The following is a 20,615-nucleotide window of genomic DNA, read 5'->3' as shown; positions in this document are numbered from 1 at the left end:
TATTTTAATTTTTCTGTACAACGAAAATGTGTGATTTTCTGATGTTGACATATACTTCCGTTTTTTTTATGTCTGACATCTTTAAAAATGTGGCAACATACACATTTTCTATGGTTATTGTTTAAATTTAACTATATTAAATGGAAATTAATACAGTTTTTGCACTTTCAACCATTATTATTGATAAGTCACATGAGGATCGATCGACCTTAACGTCTCGCTCGAGAATTTTTCACTCATATGGAGACGTCACCAAGACCGGTGAAGGGCTTCAAATTTAGGTCTACATTGTATGCTCGGCGCTTACGGCCATTGAGCAGTGATGGTTCTTTAGCGTGCCACACCTACTGTGACACGGGTCATCCGTTTTTAAGATAATCTCCGAGGACCCGTGACATTCACATCTGATGCCGAGAATTTGGCGATGGAATAGTCACTACCTGTTTTAACGACTTGGGTCTGTCGCGGCCAGGATTCAAACACCGGCCTTCCGCATGCGGGGCGAACGCTCTAACCTCTCGGCCACCGCGGCGGTGAAAGAGAGAGAGCGCGTAATGATTTGAAGAAAAAAATACAACATCTGTTACAAAGATCTCGCAAGTCACACCTTTGGGGTTAAGATTGTAAACTTACGTGGATTATCATCCCAATCTTGCGGTCTCCGACCTCCAAAATACAGAGCACCTTGCAATGTCGATAAAAGGCAGGGTCAGACGAAGTGTGACGTCATGACATTTTCTATGTGTTGACGTACGTCATAATAACTACTGTGACAGGGGCTAGGAGTTCGTTTTATGCAAAAAATATAGAAGCAATGTAAATCAATATACGGAATGAACATCGCTTTTGAGCAGGCAGTTTGAGGCAGATTCAGAGAATTTGCCTAAAATCCAAATTCGTTCATATAGACCATGAACAGCCTGCTCAAAAGCGATGTTCATTTCTTTATATATATATATATATATATATATATATATATATATGAAGAAATCAACACTATGTTAAACAATAATTTAAAAGAATCAAATCTAAAATGATCTCTCGCTTTGGCCTTCAATTCGACATTTAGATAGAGGTCTATATCGATGACGTTTTGTCTCTTAACAATAATAGCTTTCATTCACATGTCGATTTGGTATATCCCTGTGAGCTCGAAATAAAGGTCACCACAGAGTCGTCCACTTCTGCTTTATACTTAGATATTTTATTGAAAGTAGACATTAACGGCAAACTGACAACTCAACTGTATGACAAACGGGATGATTTCAGTTTCTCCATCGTCAACTTTCCATATTTATGTAGCAATATTCCATTATCATCTGCATATGGTGTTTATATATCTCAACTGATTCGATATGCAAGAGCTTGTTCTGGGTATACTCAGTTTTTAAATCGAGGTAAGCTACTGACAAACAAGTTGATGGTACAGGGGTTTCAACAGTCTCGATTGAAGTCAGCATTTCGAAAATTCTATGGTCGTTATAACGATCTAGTTCGTCAATACAACCTCACATTGGGTCAAATGCTGTCTGACGTGTTTCATACGGATTGTTAAGCCGTTCTTGGCACACTGATTTTGACTGCGGATAACTCCCGTTTACCTGATCAGGATATAGGGCTCACGGCGGGTGTGACCGGTGAACAGGGGATGCTTACTCCTCCTAGGCACCTGATCCCACCTCTGGTGTGTCCAGGGATCCGTGTTTGCCCAACTATCTATTTTGTATTGCTTATAGGAGTTATGAGATTGATCACTGTTCGTTATCTTCACCTTGCATTCATGCAGCCAAATTCCTTTCAGAAAGAGATGTGCAAATTTAGAATATTAGTACTGTTACAAAATTATTGGAATATAGGGTAATATCAGTTCTTAATGCTAAATTAAAACTACTGACCTGGATTTTTTTTATAATAACTATTTAAAAAAAATAAAAATAAAAATCTAATACATCCCCACAGCAACCCATCCTAATAAATTGGTCAAGATATAATTTTCAAAGTGAAAACATTCCAATGGAAATTGGGTAATTTTCACAGGCACAAAATGTCCTAATATTTGTATAACATTTTCAGTTTATTTACCTGATTGCTCTACAACTGCACCAAAGTCTTTCTCATACTTTTTCAAAGCATCATCCTCATGAGTTATACCCCAATCAACAGCTCTGATGGACTCCAGGTTGTACGCAGGCATAAGTCGTTTCTTCAATGACAATGTAATTCTGAAAAAGAAAATTTATCAATTTGTTAGAGACCAAAGAAATTTCCATGCACATTGTAAAGCAGATCAATACAGAAATACCAAGCAAAGTTTTTAAAACCTATTTTTTCAAATCACCTTATTACCTTCTGCGCTTAGAACTAAGAACTGCACCAAAGTTGGAGCCTGTGATTCGGTATATTTCCTGAAAACAGACCACATTGGATTATTTCTTTGCCCTTCCGTTGCTAATACTGCGCTTTTGATGGCATCCTCTGATAAAATCAAAGTACGTCACAACCATACCATAGGGGCATCAGAGTGAACAAACTCTGGGGATGTTAATAAATTAAAAGTCCTCCATGACAGGAACAGGAGGGCCTGGTTCACAGGGTTCTGGTTCAAGAATCCATTTCAAAGCTGAACATTTTTCAAAGTAGTTTATTTTATTTTTTAAAAAAATACTTCTCCCAAACACTGTAAAACATTTATATGCATGCAACAAGTTTCCTTAAGATTCAATTACATATTAAGAATATTTGTTGCTATATAAATTTTTGCATGTCTTCAGTTTGTGAATAGAATATTGTTCATGTATTTTGTAGTCTGGGCCTTGCAGTGAAAAATGACAGGTTATACTGTATAAACAGAAATGATTCAGCATATAGATCTATGTCATGTGAATCTGAAACGCATTTAAAAAGAAATGATTATGAAACAAAATACCCCAGTTAACATGTATTATAAAGCTTAATACTGTATTGGACCAAAAAATAAAGGAACAACAAAAACAATATGCACCATTTTTGATGATCAAGTAAGACAGCAATGCAATAATGAATAATAAATAACATGAAATTTTAAATGCATTTTTTTTCCAAACCAATTTCAATCGCTACCTTTTTCCCTTTTGATTGGGGGGGGGGGGGGGGGGTATTAACATTTTACACAGTTCTAAAACTCTTGATCGAATGACAAAGACATCCTGTTACTGCACAATATTTTCCTTATGAAAAAGCCATTGTCATATACAGTGGAAATAAAGCTTCAATGATTAATTTCCCTTGGGGAAATTTGACACCATTTTCTTCTTCTTAATTTTTAGCAATTTTTGTATGGGGAAACTGCCTGAATAAAGTAGTAATGCTTGTGCATAAAAACACTGAAATGTAGCAATCAAAATAAAATATAAATTTTATCAACAACAACAAAACGAAACACCATTCGTGTAGTTTACCAATACACCTTCCAAGGTTTGATAAATTTTTGTGCAGAAAATCCCGGTCACTATCATCAAAAGGTCGGCTTAAAGCACTTAAAATTGTGAAGAGAATATTAAGAAGCTCTACCAACATTCATGCATAATCAAATACTAACATGTTTATTTATTAATTCTGGATAAGAGATACAGTGTAGGTATAAGTATCTCTATCTTAGTACATAAAAATTACGCATTGAAATATTTATAAAAAGTGAAACCTACGAGTAATCTGGGCGTGTAGGAGGAAATAATTCTTCCATTGTTTTGGTTTCTGTTTTTATCGAAGTCTTTGGGTTCTTCAGCCATCCACATTTAATGTCGGTCTTGCTGACACAATTGTACCTGTTAATCATATAAATTATATATATATATATATAGCATTTATAAGTACTTATCATTACACTGGTAGTAGTACAGTACCTACAAGTAAGTTTCTTAAATCCCCCAATCATAATATTGATTCAGAAACAATTTTGAACTTGTTCTCCTTGTACTGTTATGGGGTATTCTTATTTCAAGCAGATGTTACTCATTTATATAAATCATAATGATAATGGTCTTACCCATATAGCAATGCAGAAGCAACATGATGTTATGCATAGTTTCCCAAGGGGCATTCCCATGATGTGCTAGCAACTTCATAGGAATCTCCAAGAATTGCCTAGACACAGTACGCCATAATTTATAAACAAGTGCAACTCTGAATACACAAATATAATGATGAACTCATTAAATTTCATATAAAATGTATAGACTCTGACATCACAATGTGCATTGATATAATTAGAAAATATCTATGAACAGGTTGGTGCATTGATCACCAGCAAGTTTTTCAGCTGACTGAATTTTATTGAAATTTTTATCATTAATTCTTTTATTTAATTTTAAACATATTTTATTGAGAAACTTAACAGGATTGGGCAACAGGGAGAGCCTATGTTGGCCCTCTCCCATATTATTATCATTAATTATACAGTTTCTAATAATAGTATGTCGGTCCCTCCCAACTTAGAACGTTAGGGACAACATAGGGGACTTGCATGTTTAGTACCATATTGAAGCCCAATAATGGAAATCGGCATACTAGAAGTGTTCATTACTAAGTAGCAAAGCCCTAAGTATTGTCATAAATTTATATGGAAAAGTGGCTTACGGTAACTGTAATGAATGCACAACATTTTTACAGTTTATGTTATCTAGGGCTACTTACCGTGACTTTATACGATCTATTTTTCATGGATGCTTGTACCACCGAATGCACCATTTTGGTTTCAGGGTCATACAGAAACTTGAGCACATTGTTGCTCAATACGGCATTCTCCGACTTTCTCATCAACTTCGGTTTTTCAGCTGTGTAGTTTGCCCAGAATTGTATCGATAACGCCATTTTCATTTGTTTGTCACCGGAAGCGTATTACCGGAAGTGATGTTAAACGAGACTTACAGCCCCTATTATTAATGGAATCCGAATAACAACCAATTCATTACGAGAGATGAAGGGCTTTTATTCCAGATGATTGATTGATTGTATATTATTTCACGTCCCTCTCGAGAATACTTCACTCATATGGAGACGCCACTATTGCCGGTGAAGGGCTGCAAAATTTAGGCCTATGGTCGGCGCTTACGGCCTTTGAGCAGGGAGGGATCTTTATCGTGCCACAACTTCTGTGACACGGTACTTCGGTTTTTGCTGTCTCATCCGAAGGACCGCCCCATTTAGTCGCCTCTTACGACAATCAAGGGGTACTGATGACCTATTCTAACCCGGATACCCACGGGATTATTCCAGACGAGGTATTCCTATGTAACCATTGTTTTAATACTTTACCTCTTTTCTTACAATTAATTAATTTGTAAACCGAACAAGATTGCTACACGTAGCCATGTCCCCCACCGCCGCAAAAAAGTTGAAGGCTTGAAGCACAAACGTCCCATAACACCTGTAAAATTTGTCGATATGATCAACTACAGATGGTGACCAACAATCCTACAAAATTTGAACGAAATCCGTTGAGTCGTTTCTGAGGAGTTGCATCCACAAAGTGTTCCTATAGTGTAACATGTACAAATTCAACAAAGTCCTATAACTCCTGTAAAAATTGTCGAATCAAAATGGTGGTGTAATATGATCAACTACACACAGTGACTAACAATCTTACAAAATTTGAACAAAACCCGTTGAGCGGTTTGGGAGGAGTTACGTCCACAAAGTGTTCCTATAGTGTAGGATGTACAAATTCAACAAAGTCCCATAACTCCTGTAAAAATTGTCGAATGAAAATGGCGGCGTAATATGATCAACTACACATTGACTAATAATCCTACAAAATATTAACAAAGTCCGTTGGGCGGTTTCTGAGGAGTTGCGTCCACAAAGTGAAGGGGACGGACGGAGGCACGGACACCAGTATTTCTATGTCTACTTCCGCGCTGGGGTGGGGGACAATTACGACAAGGAGAGTGCTCGTGGGCCTTAATCCTTCAATTAACATGAGTATTTCTTGTGACAAGACCTTTCAGTGGGTACCAAAATGTTTGATCCTGTGACCTTGACTGTGGAGTTTGACCTACTTCTAAAAAGTTTGACATTCGTCATAACTTCTAAAAGGTAAATTGATATTAGAGTTTTCATATTACACATGAGCATTTCTTGTGACAAAATCTTTCTACTGGTACCAAGATAGTTGCCTTTGTGACATTGGCCATCTTTAGAATTGGCCGTTATCGGGGGCATTTGTGTTTCACAAACACATCTTGTTTCAGTTGCAGTCTACGCAGTAAATAATTGAATTATTTTTTTTCATGTTGAGGGAAGTTCATACATATTTAACAAACTTTAATGACATAGTATTTTTTCATGATTTCCTGCGTACTTGTAACAGGGAACCATGTATGTTTGTTAAATTGTTCTCTCCATTCGATGTCTAAATGTTTTTGTTTTCAAGCTAGTTCATTATTACATTAGGAAGCAGTTAATGAAATCAGAGCATCAAGTTCATACATTCATGTACATGTACATGAAATTCATTCACTATATATCAGAAATGGACTGGCTTTCATTAATTGTTTTCTGTGGGAGGGTGTTTGTGGGCGAGACATTGTGAAATAAGGCATGTCTGTTGTTCGAGTTTTTGTTATGGGTGTCAGGCTATGTACAAAATAATTCATTTCCAATGAGGCTATTTATTAATTCCCTACCGACGAAATTGAAGGTGACTTTAAGTTTGCACTCTCTCTCTGTCCGTAAGTCCTGCAAATCAGTTTTCCGCACTTTTTGGGGGTCAGGTCGGTTCAGAATTTTTTAGTTTGGGTATTTTAGTTCGGGTCTATATAACTGTTTTAAAAATCTAATATACAGTTAAAATCTTATAACCTTTATTGTATTTTGTTTCAATAGTTACTTGTGGACTGTGGTATAGATTCGACACCCATGGTACTGAAAACAATATTGTCACTTCTACTCCAAACGATTTCAATGTTTTATCATTGACGATGTTGATGCTGTGTCCAACATATCTAACATACTGTCATTGTTTGTTAACTTTTCAATCCTGTAGACATTCAACCCACAATTTTACTTCCTATAGACCACACCGAATTCTATAAGAACGAAATAAAAACACTAAAATTATGGTGTGTTGTAATGTAAATCATGGCCCTCGGGGGTGGGTGGTAAGTTGGGGCGGGGCCACAATAGGGATCAAAGTTTTACATGCGAATACAGTGTCCGAAATTAACCACAGACTGAATCTATGTTAAATGACACTGGTCTATGCAAATTGTAATTGAGATGGACCATATTGTCTATGCAAAGGACTAAAGCAAAAAATTATGAAAAATGGCCCTGACTCCAAGTTTTATAATTTTGTGAGGGTAAAAAGGCTATGGCATCTGCTTCCTTATACAATTTACTTTTTGTCATTTCGTCCACAACTTTCTTTTTACGGACTTCAAAGTGCAGCAATGAAATAAAGGCATTGGCGTTTTTTGACGTCGTTGTATTGCTAAGATAGTTAACTGTTAAGATTCACAAAAACGGCGTATTGAATATCCTCTTCCTATATACATGTACAATACAAAAGTATTATAATAAAATGGAACATCGTAGAAAAATTTCTAAAGCATTGTGAAACTCACAAGTCTTATGCCTATTGATAGCGTTTTTAAAAAATTGAAATATCTCTCCGAGAAATGAATTCTCAACTTAGATAATTAAACATTGAATATTAACATAATCATATTACTGATGTATGTTTATATATAGTTTAAAGAAGGACATATTACAACAAATCTTAATATCATGTACACACGTTTACAAAGAATTGAAAGCCATAAAAATTAAGGTACTGTACAACAAGATAGTAAAAGACAAGGATGATACAGTCGGATTTCAATAACAGTGGTTCGGATTTTTATTAAAATGTAAGAATGCTTGCCAAAATGTTGTTTCTTTATCTGAGAAGAAATATTGACTAATTTTGTCATTGGATACAGAAATAATTATTAAAAAGAAATAAACAAGATTTAAAACATAAAATATTTAGGGTTGTATTCAACAGTAACTACGCAAACATAACTGTTTATTCTTCCGGAACACTTTCGCAGCTACTGACATCACTGTCGGAGTCATCAATGGTAGGAGGGATATCTGCTGCATCCAGGACATGCTCGCCCCAATCACGAACACCGTATCTCTTTCCCTCATGCCTTCCTTTTGCTAAGTACCAAATAATGGCCGCTATATGTGAACACATGCCTACAACTCTTGCACCAGCTCTACATGTACAGTACCATGCGTTGACAGTACATTCCGAATATTCAATCCAGACGAAGTATTGTTTTGATGATGTGTGACGACTCTGAATTTTCACTTTTAGCAGTCTTTCATTATCCTTATGAAAAAATATATCGCATTCCCCCTCAATATGCGAAATGCTGAATTCAATCGAGACTGTTGAAACCCCTGTACCATCAACTTGTTTGTCACTAGCTTACCTCGATTTAAAAACTGACTATACGCAGAACAAGCTCTTCTATATCAAATCAGTTGAGATATATAAACACCATATGCAGGTGATAATGGAATATTGCTACATAAATATGGGAAGTTGACTATGGAGAAGCTGAAATCATCCCGTTTGTCATACAGTTGAGTTGTCAGTTTCCCATTAGTGTCTACTTTCAATAGAATATCTAAGTATGAAGCAGAAGTGGACGACTCTAGTGTTCTTTATTTCGAGCTCACAGGGATATATCAAATCGACATATGAATGAAAGTTAATAAAATATTATTGTTTTAGACGAAACGTCATCGAAATGTCGAATTGAAGGCCACAGCGAGAGATTTTTTCTTCTCTCGTAGAAGTTTTTGAATAAATTCTGCTTCATATGAATATAGAAACAGGTCAGCTAACAAAGGAACACAATTCGTGCCCATGGGAATTCGAACAGACTGTTTGAAGACCTGATCACCAAAGACCACGAAGATATTGTCAATGAGGAACTCTAGCATTTTATTTCAACTTCAGAGTACTTTGCGTGAAATCAGAGTGGTGTTTAACGAAGTAAGTTTTTGAATGACTGATCACTAGATATGAATATTTCCGTTTTCAATTTTTGTTGAAGAAACAACTGTCTATGATGTCAAAAAGTTTAGTCTATAATTTATCGCGAGGAATGGTCGTGTAAAGTGTTGAAAAGTCATAAGTTTCGATGTTGATTTTTAGAAAAATTTTGCGATTTCAAATTTCTTTAGAATTTTTAGAATCCACTTTTGATTAACGACACGTCTGACATATGTAGTGGCACAGTGCGTTTGAAGTTTCTACTCCACAGCTCTTAATATTTTCGTGAGGAGAAAAGAAGATAGGGGCTTGGTAAATCATTTCCTGGATCAAGCAATGTATCTTTCTTTGTAAGGGTTTTTGGGAAGTTTAGGAATCCAGTGTAGGTAAGGTAACTCATATTCATCCATCCCATTGACTTGGATATCAAATGTGTTTAAAACGGTCTAAACGTATCTTTTCAAAGGGCAGTTGGAGGAGGGTCTCCGTGGCCGAGTGGTTAAAGCATCACTCTCATATTCACACGGCCTCTCACCTCTGGTCGGCGCGGGTTCGAATCCCGCTCGCGCCGTTAAGTGAAAAATTTTCCCAGTTTACTTTCGGAAAGTCGGTGGTCTCTTCCCATCAACAAACACTGGGCGCCACTATATAACTGAAAAATTGTTGAATGTGGCGAAAAACATCAAAACAATCAATCACTCAAAGGGCAGTTAGAGTATAAGTACGATTAGCAAAAGTGGAATTAATGCCAAGTTCGTTTAAAATACAGTTGAGCTTTACGCGACTTACATAGGGTAATTCAAAGCACAATAAAAAAAAAAAAAAACGTTTGTGTCAAAATTCCAAATAGCAAAAATGCAATTAGCACTTCCATATAATTATGTAATCAATTATGTTCTTCAGATTTCTTTGGCGATGAAAGCTACTTCATGGATTGTTTGTTTTTTTACGTCCCGTCGACCATTTTCCACTCATATTGAGACGTCACCAACTGTTGGTGAAGTACAACAAATTTAAACCTATGCTCAGGGGTCAGGGCCATAGCAGTTAGGGTTCTTTATCATGCCAACGCCTGCCGCAACATGTGACCTCCGGTTTTAAGGTCTTATCCGAAAGACCTTTTTCATGCCGAGCGTTTGCCGAAAAAGCAATCACTACCTATTTTAACGTCTTATGTTTGACGTGGCCATGACACGAGCGGGGCTCGAATTCACAAACTCCCGGTTACGAGGCGAACGCTTTACCACTGAGCAAAGTACCGCGACCGGTTTACTTCATGGTAATCAAATATTATCTAAAATGTGAACAATAACCTTAATCTGCCAGAATGAACTGCAGTGAAGGATTGGCTGCAGGGGAAAATAAGCTTTGATATAAAAACGTAATGGTTTCTAAATGGTTTATAATTACCGTACGTAGTATTTCAACTATTTGCTACATTTAATGGAAACCTTGTATATGTGACAATTCGGAAATTTCTACTCTGTCTTTGGGAATTCTAAAGGTTAGTGTTTCCCCGCTAGATGGCGTTGTTCTAAGTAGTATATAAGCGGGAAATTCCGGGCGATACATTCAGTTCCGTGGGCGATCGACTCGAAGAAGAGGAGATGGATCCATCTACCACCTTCTGAAGGACCTAACCATCTTCAAGAAGACCCGTCCCCGTTCCCAGGGAATCCAAGGTTCAACCACCATCTCGCCTCGCCACAACAAACCTAGTGTAGCAGGACCCTTACTGGGCAGTCTGCACTATAAATCTACACCATCATCGATAAGTTCAGTTGATGCAAAGACTGCACAGAGTAAAGACGTAGAGTTAGAAATGTAATTTTATTCTATACATTGCAATTGTTTTTATCATTATACAAAGCCTAAGACGTAACTGTACAAGTCTTTCCTGGCTTTGTATGAATATCTAATGTTAATGATAACCTTGTTTTAAAAAATGCATTCTTGGAAGATACAAAGTTGGCCAATATAAATTTAAAATGTTTACAAAGCTTTATAAAACAATTACAAAGAAAGTTGAATATTAATTGTGATACAACAAATATTTTTTTCGGTTCTAAGCTTCAATATTTCTTTGTAAATAAAACTTTTGAAGAATTAGAACATATCAATAACACACAATGTGGAAAACTCTCATTTTATAGTACATTATTTAACTATGAGGACGAAAAACTAGAAATGCAATCATTTTGTGTTCTCCAATTCACAAGAATCTCACAAAACTAAGAATAAGTGCACATCAGTTATACATAGAAACAGACAGATAATGTAATCCTGTCATTCCTAGAGAAAACAGATTTTGTTACCATTGTAAGACCAGTGTCGAAGATGAAAAACATTTTTTTACTTGATTGTCCTTTATACAAACATGTAAGAAAAAAGTATTCAAAAATATCATATGATTATCATGTATCTTGTTTACTGAATCCTCTAAATATTGCATCTACAAAAGAAATTTGTTTATATATCAGAGATTCTTGATACCTTAGGAACTGTTGTTACATTTATAATCCCATATAATACTATGTATATATATGTAGGACTCCAAAGGACGCTAAAGAATGTTTGGGCGAAGTAGAGAGTTCGACAACAAATGTACTTTCCTGTTCTCACTATCCTCAACAGTTGCATTTATTCGGTTTAATTTTGAAAGACGTTAAGAATGACGTCACAATGACGTGACGTCACAAACGTTACTGAACTCCGCACCATCGTCTTTTGGCGTGACCATCGCACTTTGGGATCTGTAACGGTAACAAACCATCGCACTTTGTCGTGACCATCGCACTTTAGAGTCTAACACACGCACACACACACACACACACACACATATATATATATATATATATAATACTACATGGCTAACAACACTTGCATGTGCTTTAGTGCCAATAAAGAATTTAATTGAATTGAACAATTGCAATACCAGGCTGTAAGAGCCGGAGCTAGAAAGAGCCTAGCTGTAGAACTGTAGCTTTCCGAAAAAATATTGTGACCAAATAGAGAGCTACAGATCCACCCCTTATAAAAACCTTAAGTACGATTTACGGCGCACAAAAAGCGAAAAAAGTTTTCGGATGGTATGGGGCTTCAATTAATATTTTTTAAGGTGTGTTTGAACACAAGTATAGAAGAAAAATATGTTAGGAATATTTGATAATAAATTTATGAGACAACAATGCAAAAATACAACGATATCGGGCCTTAACCGTGCGCAGCTTTTTGTGCGCTGTAAATTGAAGGTTTTTATAAGGGATGGATCTGTAGCTCTCTATTCCGTCACAATACTTTTTCAGAGACCTACAATTCTGCAGCTAGAAAGAACTGAACTGTAAGAGCCGGAGCCACAAAGATCCAAAGTAAGAAAGAGCGACGAGAGCCGAGCTCAGAGAAATAGGGCCAGCTGCATCAGGACTCCTGTACATACTTAATTCAAGACAAAGAGTCAAGTTTTTCAGTTACCAATCATTATATGTATATATTGAAATAAAATATTAGTTCCTCAGAAAGTTAACCGGGGGTGACTATCCACTTCTTATTGTTTATAGATTTGTTTGGGGTTGCACGCTACATATACTTGTAAAATAGTTAAAAATGTATGATGGTTATCAAGAATTGCGGTCGAATTTGATGCTTGCGTCAGTAAGTTTTTTTTTTTATTTCTTTGTGATCATATTTTGCTGCCAAATGCCTTCGGGGTTCCGTTTTCAATAAAACGAAAATTAAAATACGGTAACATGGTGACACTTGGTGTCAAATGATAATATTTGATGGATTGGTACTTTAGATAAAAAAGCTTATTAATTCAATACCAACAAATGATATCTTCATATGATATATGACCGTGTAGCGTACGACAGCGTGGCGAAAATTCCATCGTCATCGAAAGCAAGTCCTTTTTAGACTTGCCTAGGTGATCGAGCGGTCTAGGGAGCTGGTTACAAGCTGCTAGGAGATTTGGTTCCGCAGGTCGTGAGTTCAACCCCGGGTAGGGGCGGAAGTGGGTATCCAAATAAGATGAAGTGATATTTTCTGTGCTTTATATTAAATATTCCTTCACTTAGGGCAGTTATGTTTATCTAAGAGTTCATTGCTATTTCCGTGTATATATATATATATATATAAAAGAGGGTGGGTGTGCAGTGTACATCTTGTATAATACTCTTAAACTAACGTAAGATTACTGTATCCCATTTCCATTCTCAATAACGACAACATGGCGAGAATTCCATTGTCATCGAAAGCAAGTTTAAGTAAATTTTTCTATGCTCCTTCTATATGTGTGTGTGGAAAGAGAGGGAGAGAGCGAGAGCAACCCGGCAATAAGGCACATTAAGCAGATTTCTGAAGTACGTTTGTTTTCTGCAATCTATTGAAACTCAGAATGTAAAATTTATACGGTACCAATTTTGATGCACCAGATGCGCATTTCGACAAATAATGTCTCTTCAGTGATGCTCAAGCCGAAATTTTGGAAATACGAAATAACAATAAACTTGTAAGAGCTAAAAGGAAACCTAGAGTGCCAAAAACTGGAGCCAAAATTCGTCTAAGGATCAGAGCTATGCATGAGGGAGATACCATCCTTAATTTTGAAATGAATTTCTAAATTTTATAACAGCAATTAAATATACATCCGTATTTTCAAGCTAATTACGAAGTACTTAGCTACTGGGCTGTAGAGACCCTCGGGGACTAACAGTCCACCAGCAGAGGCCTTGACCCAGGGGTGATAATGTAAAACTTATACGGTACCAATTTTGATGCACCAGATGCGCATTTCGACAAATAATGTCTCTTCAGTGATGCTCAAGCTGAAATTTTGGAAATTCGAAACGACAAAAAAACTTGTAATCTAATTCCATTCTTGTTTACCTCATTTACATACCATCATGAAAATACTTCCAAAATTTTATAAATTTATATACCTTATAAACAAAGGTGGATTTAGGATATAAATTTAGAAGGGCGCGGGAAAAGTTTGAGAGACGAGGGGTCTGTTGGTCGCATTTAGGCTCCCTGTTTACCCTGATGGGGTCCAGGGGGCAAAGCTCCCGTTCCGTGTTTTATTGTATTTTAATATCTAATTTTTCGGTGTTTAAACTTCCCCCATTCCTGTTTGATGACGCTGTTGGCTCCCTGTGTCAAGCATAGACTTGGTAGGCGTCCGTAGTTTTATTTTTTCTTTGAACTTCCTAGATATACACGTTGTAGTAATTGTGAGTTTAGGATCTGTTGATTTTAAAAGACTTATTGCGAGTTATGCTGCAATTTTAATGTACACATCTCCAATATTGAAGCCTAAAATAGCGATACTTCATACATGCATAATTTCTTAAATAAAAAACCCTGAAGTGTTCTAACATAAATGATAATACATGTATTGTTTGTTTTAAAGTGAATATTCAAATTGTTTCTCGATTTTGTTTCCAATTTTAGATAAAATATTTCAAATCATAATTTCCGTGTGTTTCTTTGGAACTAGATTAGAATATTTAAAATTTTAGCGGCCGATTTAATGCTTTACATCCAAGTGATATCGTAGGAGATATGTAATTAATCACTGTTCACTATCGTCACCTTTTCAACTGAATAAAACCGATCACTAAACCGGATCGTTCAATAAATAAACCAAATTTTAAAAAAAACCTTTGCGGCCGATTCAATGCTATAACGCTGATCCCTAAACCGGATCGTTCAATAGGTAAACCAAATAAGTTATGAAACTTATATATATCACTACAGTAGTAATGACGACACGGTTTTTTCCTCGTTTAAAATTCAGATGTATTTTTTATTGGTGCATCGTTTCCGTGTTATGTGCTCTAATTTTACTGACATTGCATCACAACGCTTCCATAATCAACAGAAATTCACCCCTTGGAACGCTTTCAGGAAAAATATCATCCTTGCCAATAAATGTTTACATCATAGAAGAACATCACGAAGGTAAAATCTCTCTCTCTCTCTATCTCTCTCTCTCTCTCTCTCTAGCCGACCAAACCTACTAAATGAGGACGTCCTCACAATGTGTAGAAGAGAATACACACATATATTATTCTAAAGGCAAAAAAGTACTATGTTAGGTATAGCTATAGGGATATCTATAAAAGTTTATCTAATACTCTCTTTTGAATTATGAAAAAAGGGTTTTTGAGAGAGAATATTAGTAAGGACATGTCCTCACACCACTTGTCCTCACTAAGCTAATATTTTGCATCTACATGTACATCTTTCACATGCTGTAGGTCACATTTATGAGGACGTAATTGTGAGGACATTTATTTGTCCTCATAGTGCAATTCTTGTCCTCACAACGTCTGTCCATTGGTTGAAATTTGTCCTCACTTGACACGTTTTATTGGCTCTCTCTCTCTCTCTCTCTCTCTCTCTCTCTCTAATAATTACATGTATAACGCGTGTGTATATTTGTTATTTACTAGGACTGTCCTAGTTCAGTATTTCTAGGTCGTAAACATGCATTCCTTTTAAACAGCGATTCCGTATTGGTTTGAGAGTAGTGCTGGAAATTTAACAGAGAAGAAAGGACTAACTCTTGTAAGTAAACTACTAAATGAGGAGAGAGAGAGTGTGTGTGTGTGAGAGAGAGAGAGAGGGGGACCACCATTATCTACAGTAATATAACATAGAACATGCCTCTTTGTTAAACAGAGAAATTACGCGCAATTGATGAAGCAAATTTTCTAGACTGACTCACTAACACTTTAATAAGAAAGTGGGGCGGGGGTGCAAGTGGTATTGTGGTGTTTAAACAGAGTGTGTAACCGCCTCATGATCCAACTCTTTAATGGTGTTATTGACTGCTCAGCTAATTAATTCATACGATCGAAAAAATCATTTGTCCGATAAAAAGAATTAAATTGTCTGAATAAGAGTTAATTTGGACGAACCGAAGAGTTACTAGAAATAGTAATTCATACGTCCGAGCATATTTTCTTTTAATTGGCCTTTGCACGCCGCCGCAGTTCATACGATAATCATGTATTATTGAAGGGTATGAAATTCTTAATAGCTTTCAGCAACATATGGGCATTTGTAACTTCATCGTGTTTAATGTAAATAAAATAGTTGTATTGATGAAGTTAAGTATTCCTCGCAGCAAGTAAATAACAAAGGAAACTACATAACAGATGTGCATTTCGTTTTAAATGAATGGTATATAGCAGTTTGTGTACTAAAATAACACGTCATCAGTATCCTTAATTTCAAGTTCATCCACTTTACTAGATCCACATCGATGGGCATAGTGATATGGGACTGCCTCAGTACTTCAGGAAGTTTCCGTACATGCGATGGCCGAAGAATCGCAAAGAACTAGACTACTACATGCAGGCTAACGACCAATTTATCTTGGTGAGCAAAACATGAACAAGTTTTGAATATACTATATAGCAATCAGCAACGGAACTGCATCTATACCAACTGTGCCTTTTCTACAACTATTCAAATATATATTATTGAATCAACATTTAAAGATGTCTATAATTTTTTCAGTGATACATGTAATAGGATTATAAGAAACCATCATTCACACGAGGGGTTGTATATATTTCGGCCAGGAATCGGCAAACCTCGGGCCTGACCAAAAAAAATCAACCCTGAGGGTAAAACTTCTCTATCCCAAATGGATCAACAAATGGATCTTTAATCATTTCTTTTTGTCCTTTGTGAATTGTATTGATTAATTGAGATATTAGATGAAACAGAATTATTAAAATTCCCTTTCTCTCATTATGTGGAAATAAATGCCACTATCAGAAAGTGCGAAGTAATGTGTAAACTTATCAATTTATTCCTCGAATGATTAAATATATATTGAAAATATGGTAATGATACTATCAAAAATAGAGATAAGTCGATCTTTCACATGGATGGTAATAGGAAAACAGTTCTGCACAGCAAGGTTACGATTTATCACTTTTCTAATTTCACAATTTCTAATGCATCATTTCTAAGGAATGCAATGTAGTAAAAGAGATATATTTGATTAAGATTCGCTCTCGTAGATCTTGTTTAGCAATCTACGTGAGCGGATCAAAGGATCTGATTTTAATCTGTTTGGTAAAATAACGAAAGCTCGCCTATTTTCAAAAACATTTTCACATATATACACATATCACCAGATACACGTACATTTAATCAAGATTCAATTAAGATGGGCAATGATGCGTTTTGCGAATCAAGATGTTGTAGGTCATCTTTAAAAATCTTATTTCCGTACCCCCTTTTCTTCCTAGCACGTGACGACTTTAAAGAAATGAGACCAAATTAGGTCCTTGTAAAACTTTCTTCTGTATCCAAATAAAAATGCGTGTTTGTTTTCTTTTTCTTTTCATTTTTGTACGTGTGTGTGTTTTAGATGTGTGTGACCCATTTTGATACTAGCTAAGCAATGTTTTTTTAAAGCCAAAAATGTTAATACAAACGTCATACTCAAACACCTTAACCAAGTTTTCACACAGTCAATCTATACCTTATTACAGTCTTTAAACAATGAATATGAGGTCGTACATTAGATCATATTTAGTTCACAATCCGGTGAAGATTAAACACAAAAAAAGAAATAGCTATGAAAAATACGGGACAGGCATCTGTTACATGTTGTTCTTACAGGGAGAGGGGAACAAACAATATTTCATTTCAAGGTTGATCTTTTTATTTTGTGAGACTTTTTACTGGCATTAACAGATGAAAACATGTACAATAGTACAAGTCCAAGACCTCGGCGAAATTTTCACTACAGTGTATACGTTTCTTTTCCAGTCGGCTGCTATGTCAGGTATATTCAGCAAGGTGGTTTGGGTCTGGCCACGCTGGGATCAGAAGAACCACGAGAGCGAATCACGTGAAGTGGTCCAAATTAGCATAGGGTGGCTAATGGTGGATACCGCGATACCCAAAATTAAGCGAAAGACGTTCTGCCTCTGCTACCATAGAGTGAATGACATTCAAAAGACCTCCAGTGGTAGTAAAAAGAGAGAAGATGTCAATTGTCGACGATTACCGACAGCTTTAGAGAACGAAGATGACTTCCCTGAAGGTGTAAAAATTGATTTCAAAACGTGTAAATCAAAAAAGACATTCATTTACGAAGAGATTAGAGAAGATCTTGCACCAGACATTTTCAGGCGGAAAGGAAATGAATATAGAGAAAACGGAGTCATTCTGGACATCGACGAAGACTTCTTTGGTTGCACGTATGCTTCCCAGATTATGCTTGATGCTGGCATCACTGAAGAAGAATTTCGATATATTAATGAAATCCTCGGTCGTATATTTTGTCCAAATAACGCCAAAGAGGAAACAGCAACGGACAATATTCTGATGAAGGTTTTGGACGATATCATATTATCTGATTGTTTTGCGCAAGACGTAAAGGGAGACGATTGCCAGAAAAAAGAAGTGTCAATTTATGAGAAGTACATACAAACACTTAATAAAGACAACGAAAATTTACTTTGTAGAAATACATTTAAGCAAGACTGGAACAAGAAAGAACTTGTGCTGCTTCTACAGAGCATCATGAAGAAGAGCCTGACTCAAATCATGGCCATCAAACATGTCGGATTTTGTTCCACAACGTCAACAGCACGTGGTCTGGACATGACCAAATCATCTGAATTTAACATCTGTATAGGCGCCAATACTCCGAATAGGTCAATGATTATCGAACATCATACTAATTTATATGAAATTAGGCAACGGACCATGGTTCTGGAAGAAATCTTTGAGACACTAAAGCCTAGTCTCCTACCGTCGATGATTACATTATGTAGGTCATCGCGTGATGGATATGTTCCCAGAGAACTGCAGAATCTTATAGAGGGTAACATAATAGAAAGTTTCAAATCACTATCACCAACAAAACTGAACTACGATACTGAATTGTTGGGTGGGAGAGAAGGTTGGTTAAAATCGAGAGGATTTTGGTATGTACGATAGAGGCGATTGTACATATAATAATGTCTTTTAGTCATTAAGAAATTTGTCTAGAAAGTTGTGTGTTTAGTTATATATGCACATGTATAATAACAACCTTTGTAGCTATAGGCCCTTAAAAATTGAATTAAATGAGGACTATTATCTTCGTTTATTTCATAAAGTAAACCTTGTTATGTCCAATAATATGTCTCGAATATTTACAGTCATTTGGATCTAAAATGACGGGATTAACTAATTTTTCATCTAATTGCTAATTTTTGTGAACGTTTTTCTGTCTGAAATATTGAGTGCAGCTTAGGACAAACACAATTTTTCTATTATATACATTTATTGGAAAAATAAATCTATGGTATGAATACAAGTTTGTGCAAGAAGGAAACCTGCATGAAAAATAACGATTTTCTATGAAAATAGCTGCAAAACCTCGTTTTTGATGTCATTTTTCCGAATGGGTGACGTTTTGATTAAACTGAGAATAATAACCGAGTTGTATTGACACTTTTGTATCCAAAATGCAAACTCAACTACATCTTTCTTTTTAGATATATTTAGATAACTCCACATTTAAACCTCACACATCGTCGGATATCCATATTCTTCGTTTGTGATACAGAGCTGAACGAAGGGTAATCAACGATGGGTATCCAACGATGAACCCGACGTTGTAAACATTTTATTTTCAATTTTAATTCAATGGGTTTTAAACTGTACAGTCATATATTTGGAATTGTTTGTGAACAATCAAAAATTAAAATCAATATGGCAGATCTGCATATTCTTTTATTTACCTATGGGCAACCCGAGACTGACTTCATGTCTATCAGTGATATAACAAGAGGACCAAATAGCTGTGATATAGTTTGATACACTGAGATGTAAATTCATAACCAGCCATGAATCACAAAGCTCAGTTGGACGTCTAATCACCGTGTTGTAACAGTGTCATACATTAAACACTCCATTTAAGCCTTTGATTAATTTTGTTTCAAAAGTAAACTTATCTTTTCAAATCAGCGAATTTAACATACACAGGCAAATGTGCCTCACGTGAATTTCACGTGAATTGCTCTTCACGTGAAATTCACGTGAACCGTTCACGTGAAATTCATGTAAATTTCACGTGAAAAGTGATTCACGTGAAATTCACGTTAATATGCTCACATGAAATTCACGTGAATAACTTTTTACGTGAAATTCACATGAAAATTTTCACATGAATTTCACGTGAATCACTTTTCACGTGAAATTCACATGAAAATATTTACATGAATTTCACGTGAATCACTTTTCACGTGAAATTCACATGAAAATATTTACATGAATTTCACATGAATCAATTTTCACGTGAAATTCATGTGAAATTATTCACATGAATTTCACGTCACCAGTGATTCATGTGAAATTCACGTGAAATTATTCACATGAATTTCACGTGATAAGTTATTTACAATTATTATTAACATGAAAATTATCACATGAAATTCATGTATATATATATATATATACATGTATACAAGGAAGAATTGTTGCTTTACAGAACAATAATTATTTAATCTCCAAAATTATATATTTATGTACCTGCTTTGAGGATAAAAAGTGTTTGAAATAATCAAAT

At 35.7% G+C, this 20,615-nt stretch overlaps 1 protein-coding gene and 1 pseudogene across 1 annotated transcript; one reads left to right on the top strand and one right to left on the bottom strand.

The window, feature by feature from the left end:
- Window positions 1-2,074: 2,074 nt before the first annotated feature.
- Window positions 2,075-4,848, bottom strand: LOC125651046 (uncharacterized; annotated as a pseudogene).
- An 8,405-nt stretch (window positions 4,849-13,253) lies between these two features.
- Window positions 13,254-19,767, top strand: LOC125651047 (UPF0489 protein C5orf22 homolog). The gene is made up of 5 exons (XM_056166152.1): window positions 13,254-13,290; window positions 14,933-14,986; window positions 15,534-15,595; window positions 16,286-16,411; window positions 17,822-19,767. The coding sequence occupies exons 1-5, from the start codon at window positions 13,254-13,256 to the stop codon at window positions 18,998-19,000; spliced, it is 1,458 nt and encodes a 485-aa protein (XP_056022127.1). The 3' UTR covers window positions 19,001-19,767.
- The last annotated feature ends 848 nt before the right edge of the window (window positions 19,768-20,615 follow it).

This window comes from Ostrea edulis, chromosome 5 (genome assembly GCF_947568905.1).
Source record: "Ostrea edulis chromosome 5, xbOstEdul1.1, whole genome shotgun sequence".
In the NCBI taxonomy this organism is placed as follows: Eukaryota; Metazoa; Mollusca; class Bivalvia; order Ostreida; family Ostreidae; genus Ostrea; species Ostrea edulis.
Note: the sequence above shows the minus strand (reverse complement) of the source record. Positions and strands in the feature narration are given on the sequence as shown.

Coding starts and splice junctions, on each gene's coding strand:
- LOC125651047 (XM_056166152.1), top strand. CDS start 13,254: ATGGCGAGAATTCCATTGTCATCGAAAGCAAGTTTAA. Junction 15,596..16,285: donor AGAAGAAAGGACTAACTCTT/GTAAGTAAACTA, acceptor CCACTTTACTAG/ATCCACATCGATGGGCATAG. Junction 16,412..17,821: donor CTAACGACCAATTTATCTTG/GTGAGCAAAACA, acceptor TTTCTTTTCCAG/TCGGCTGCTATGTCAGGTAT.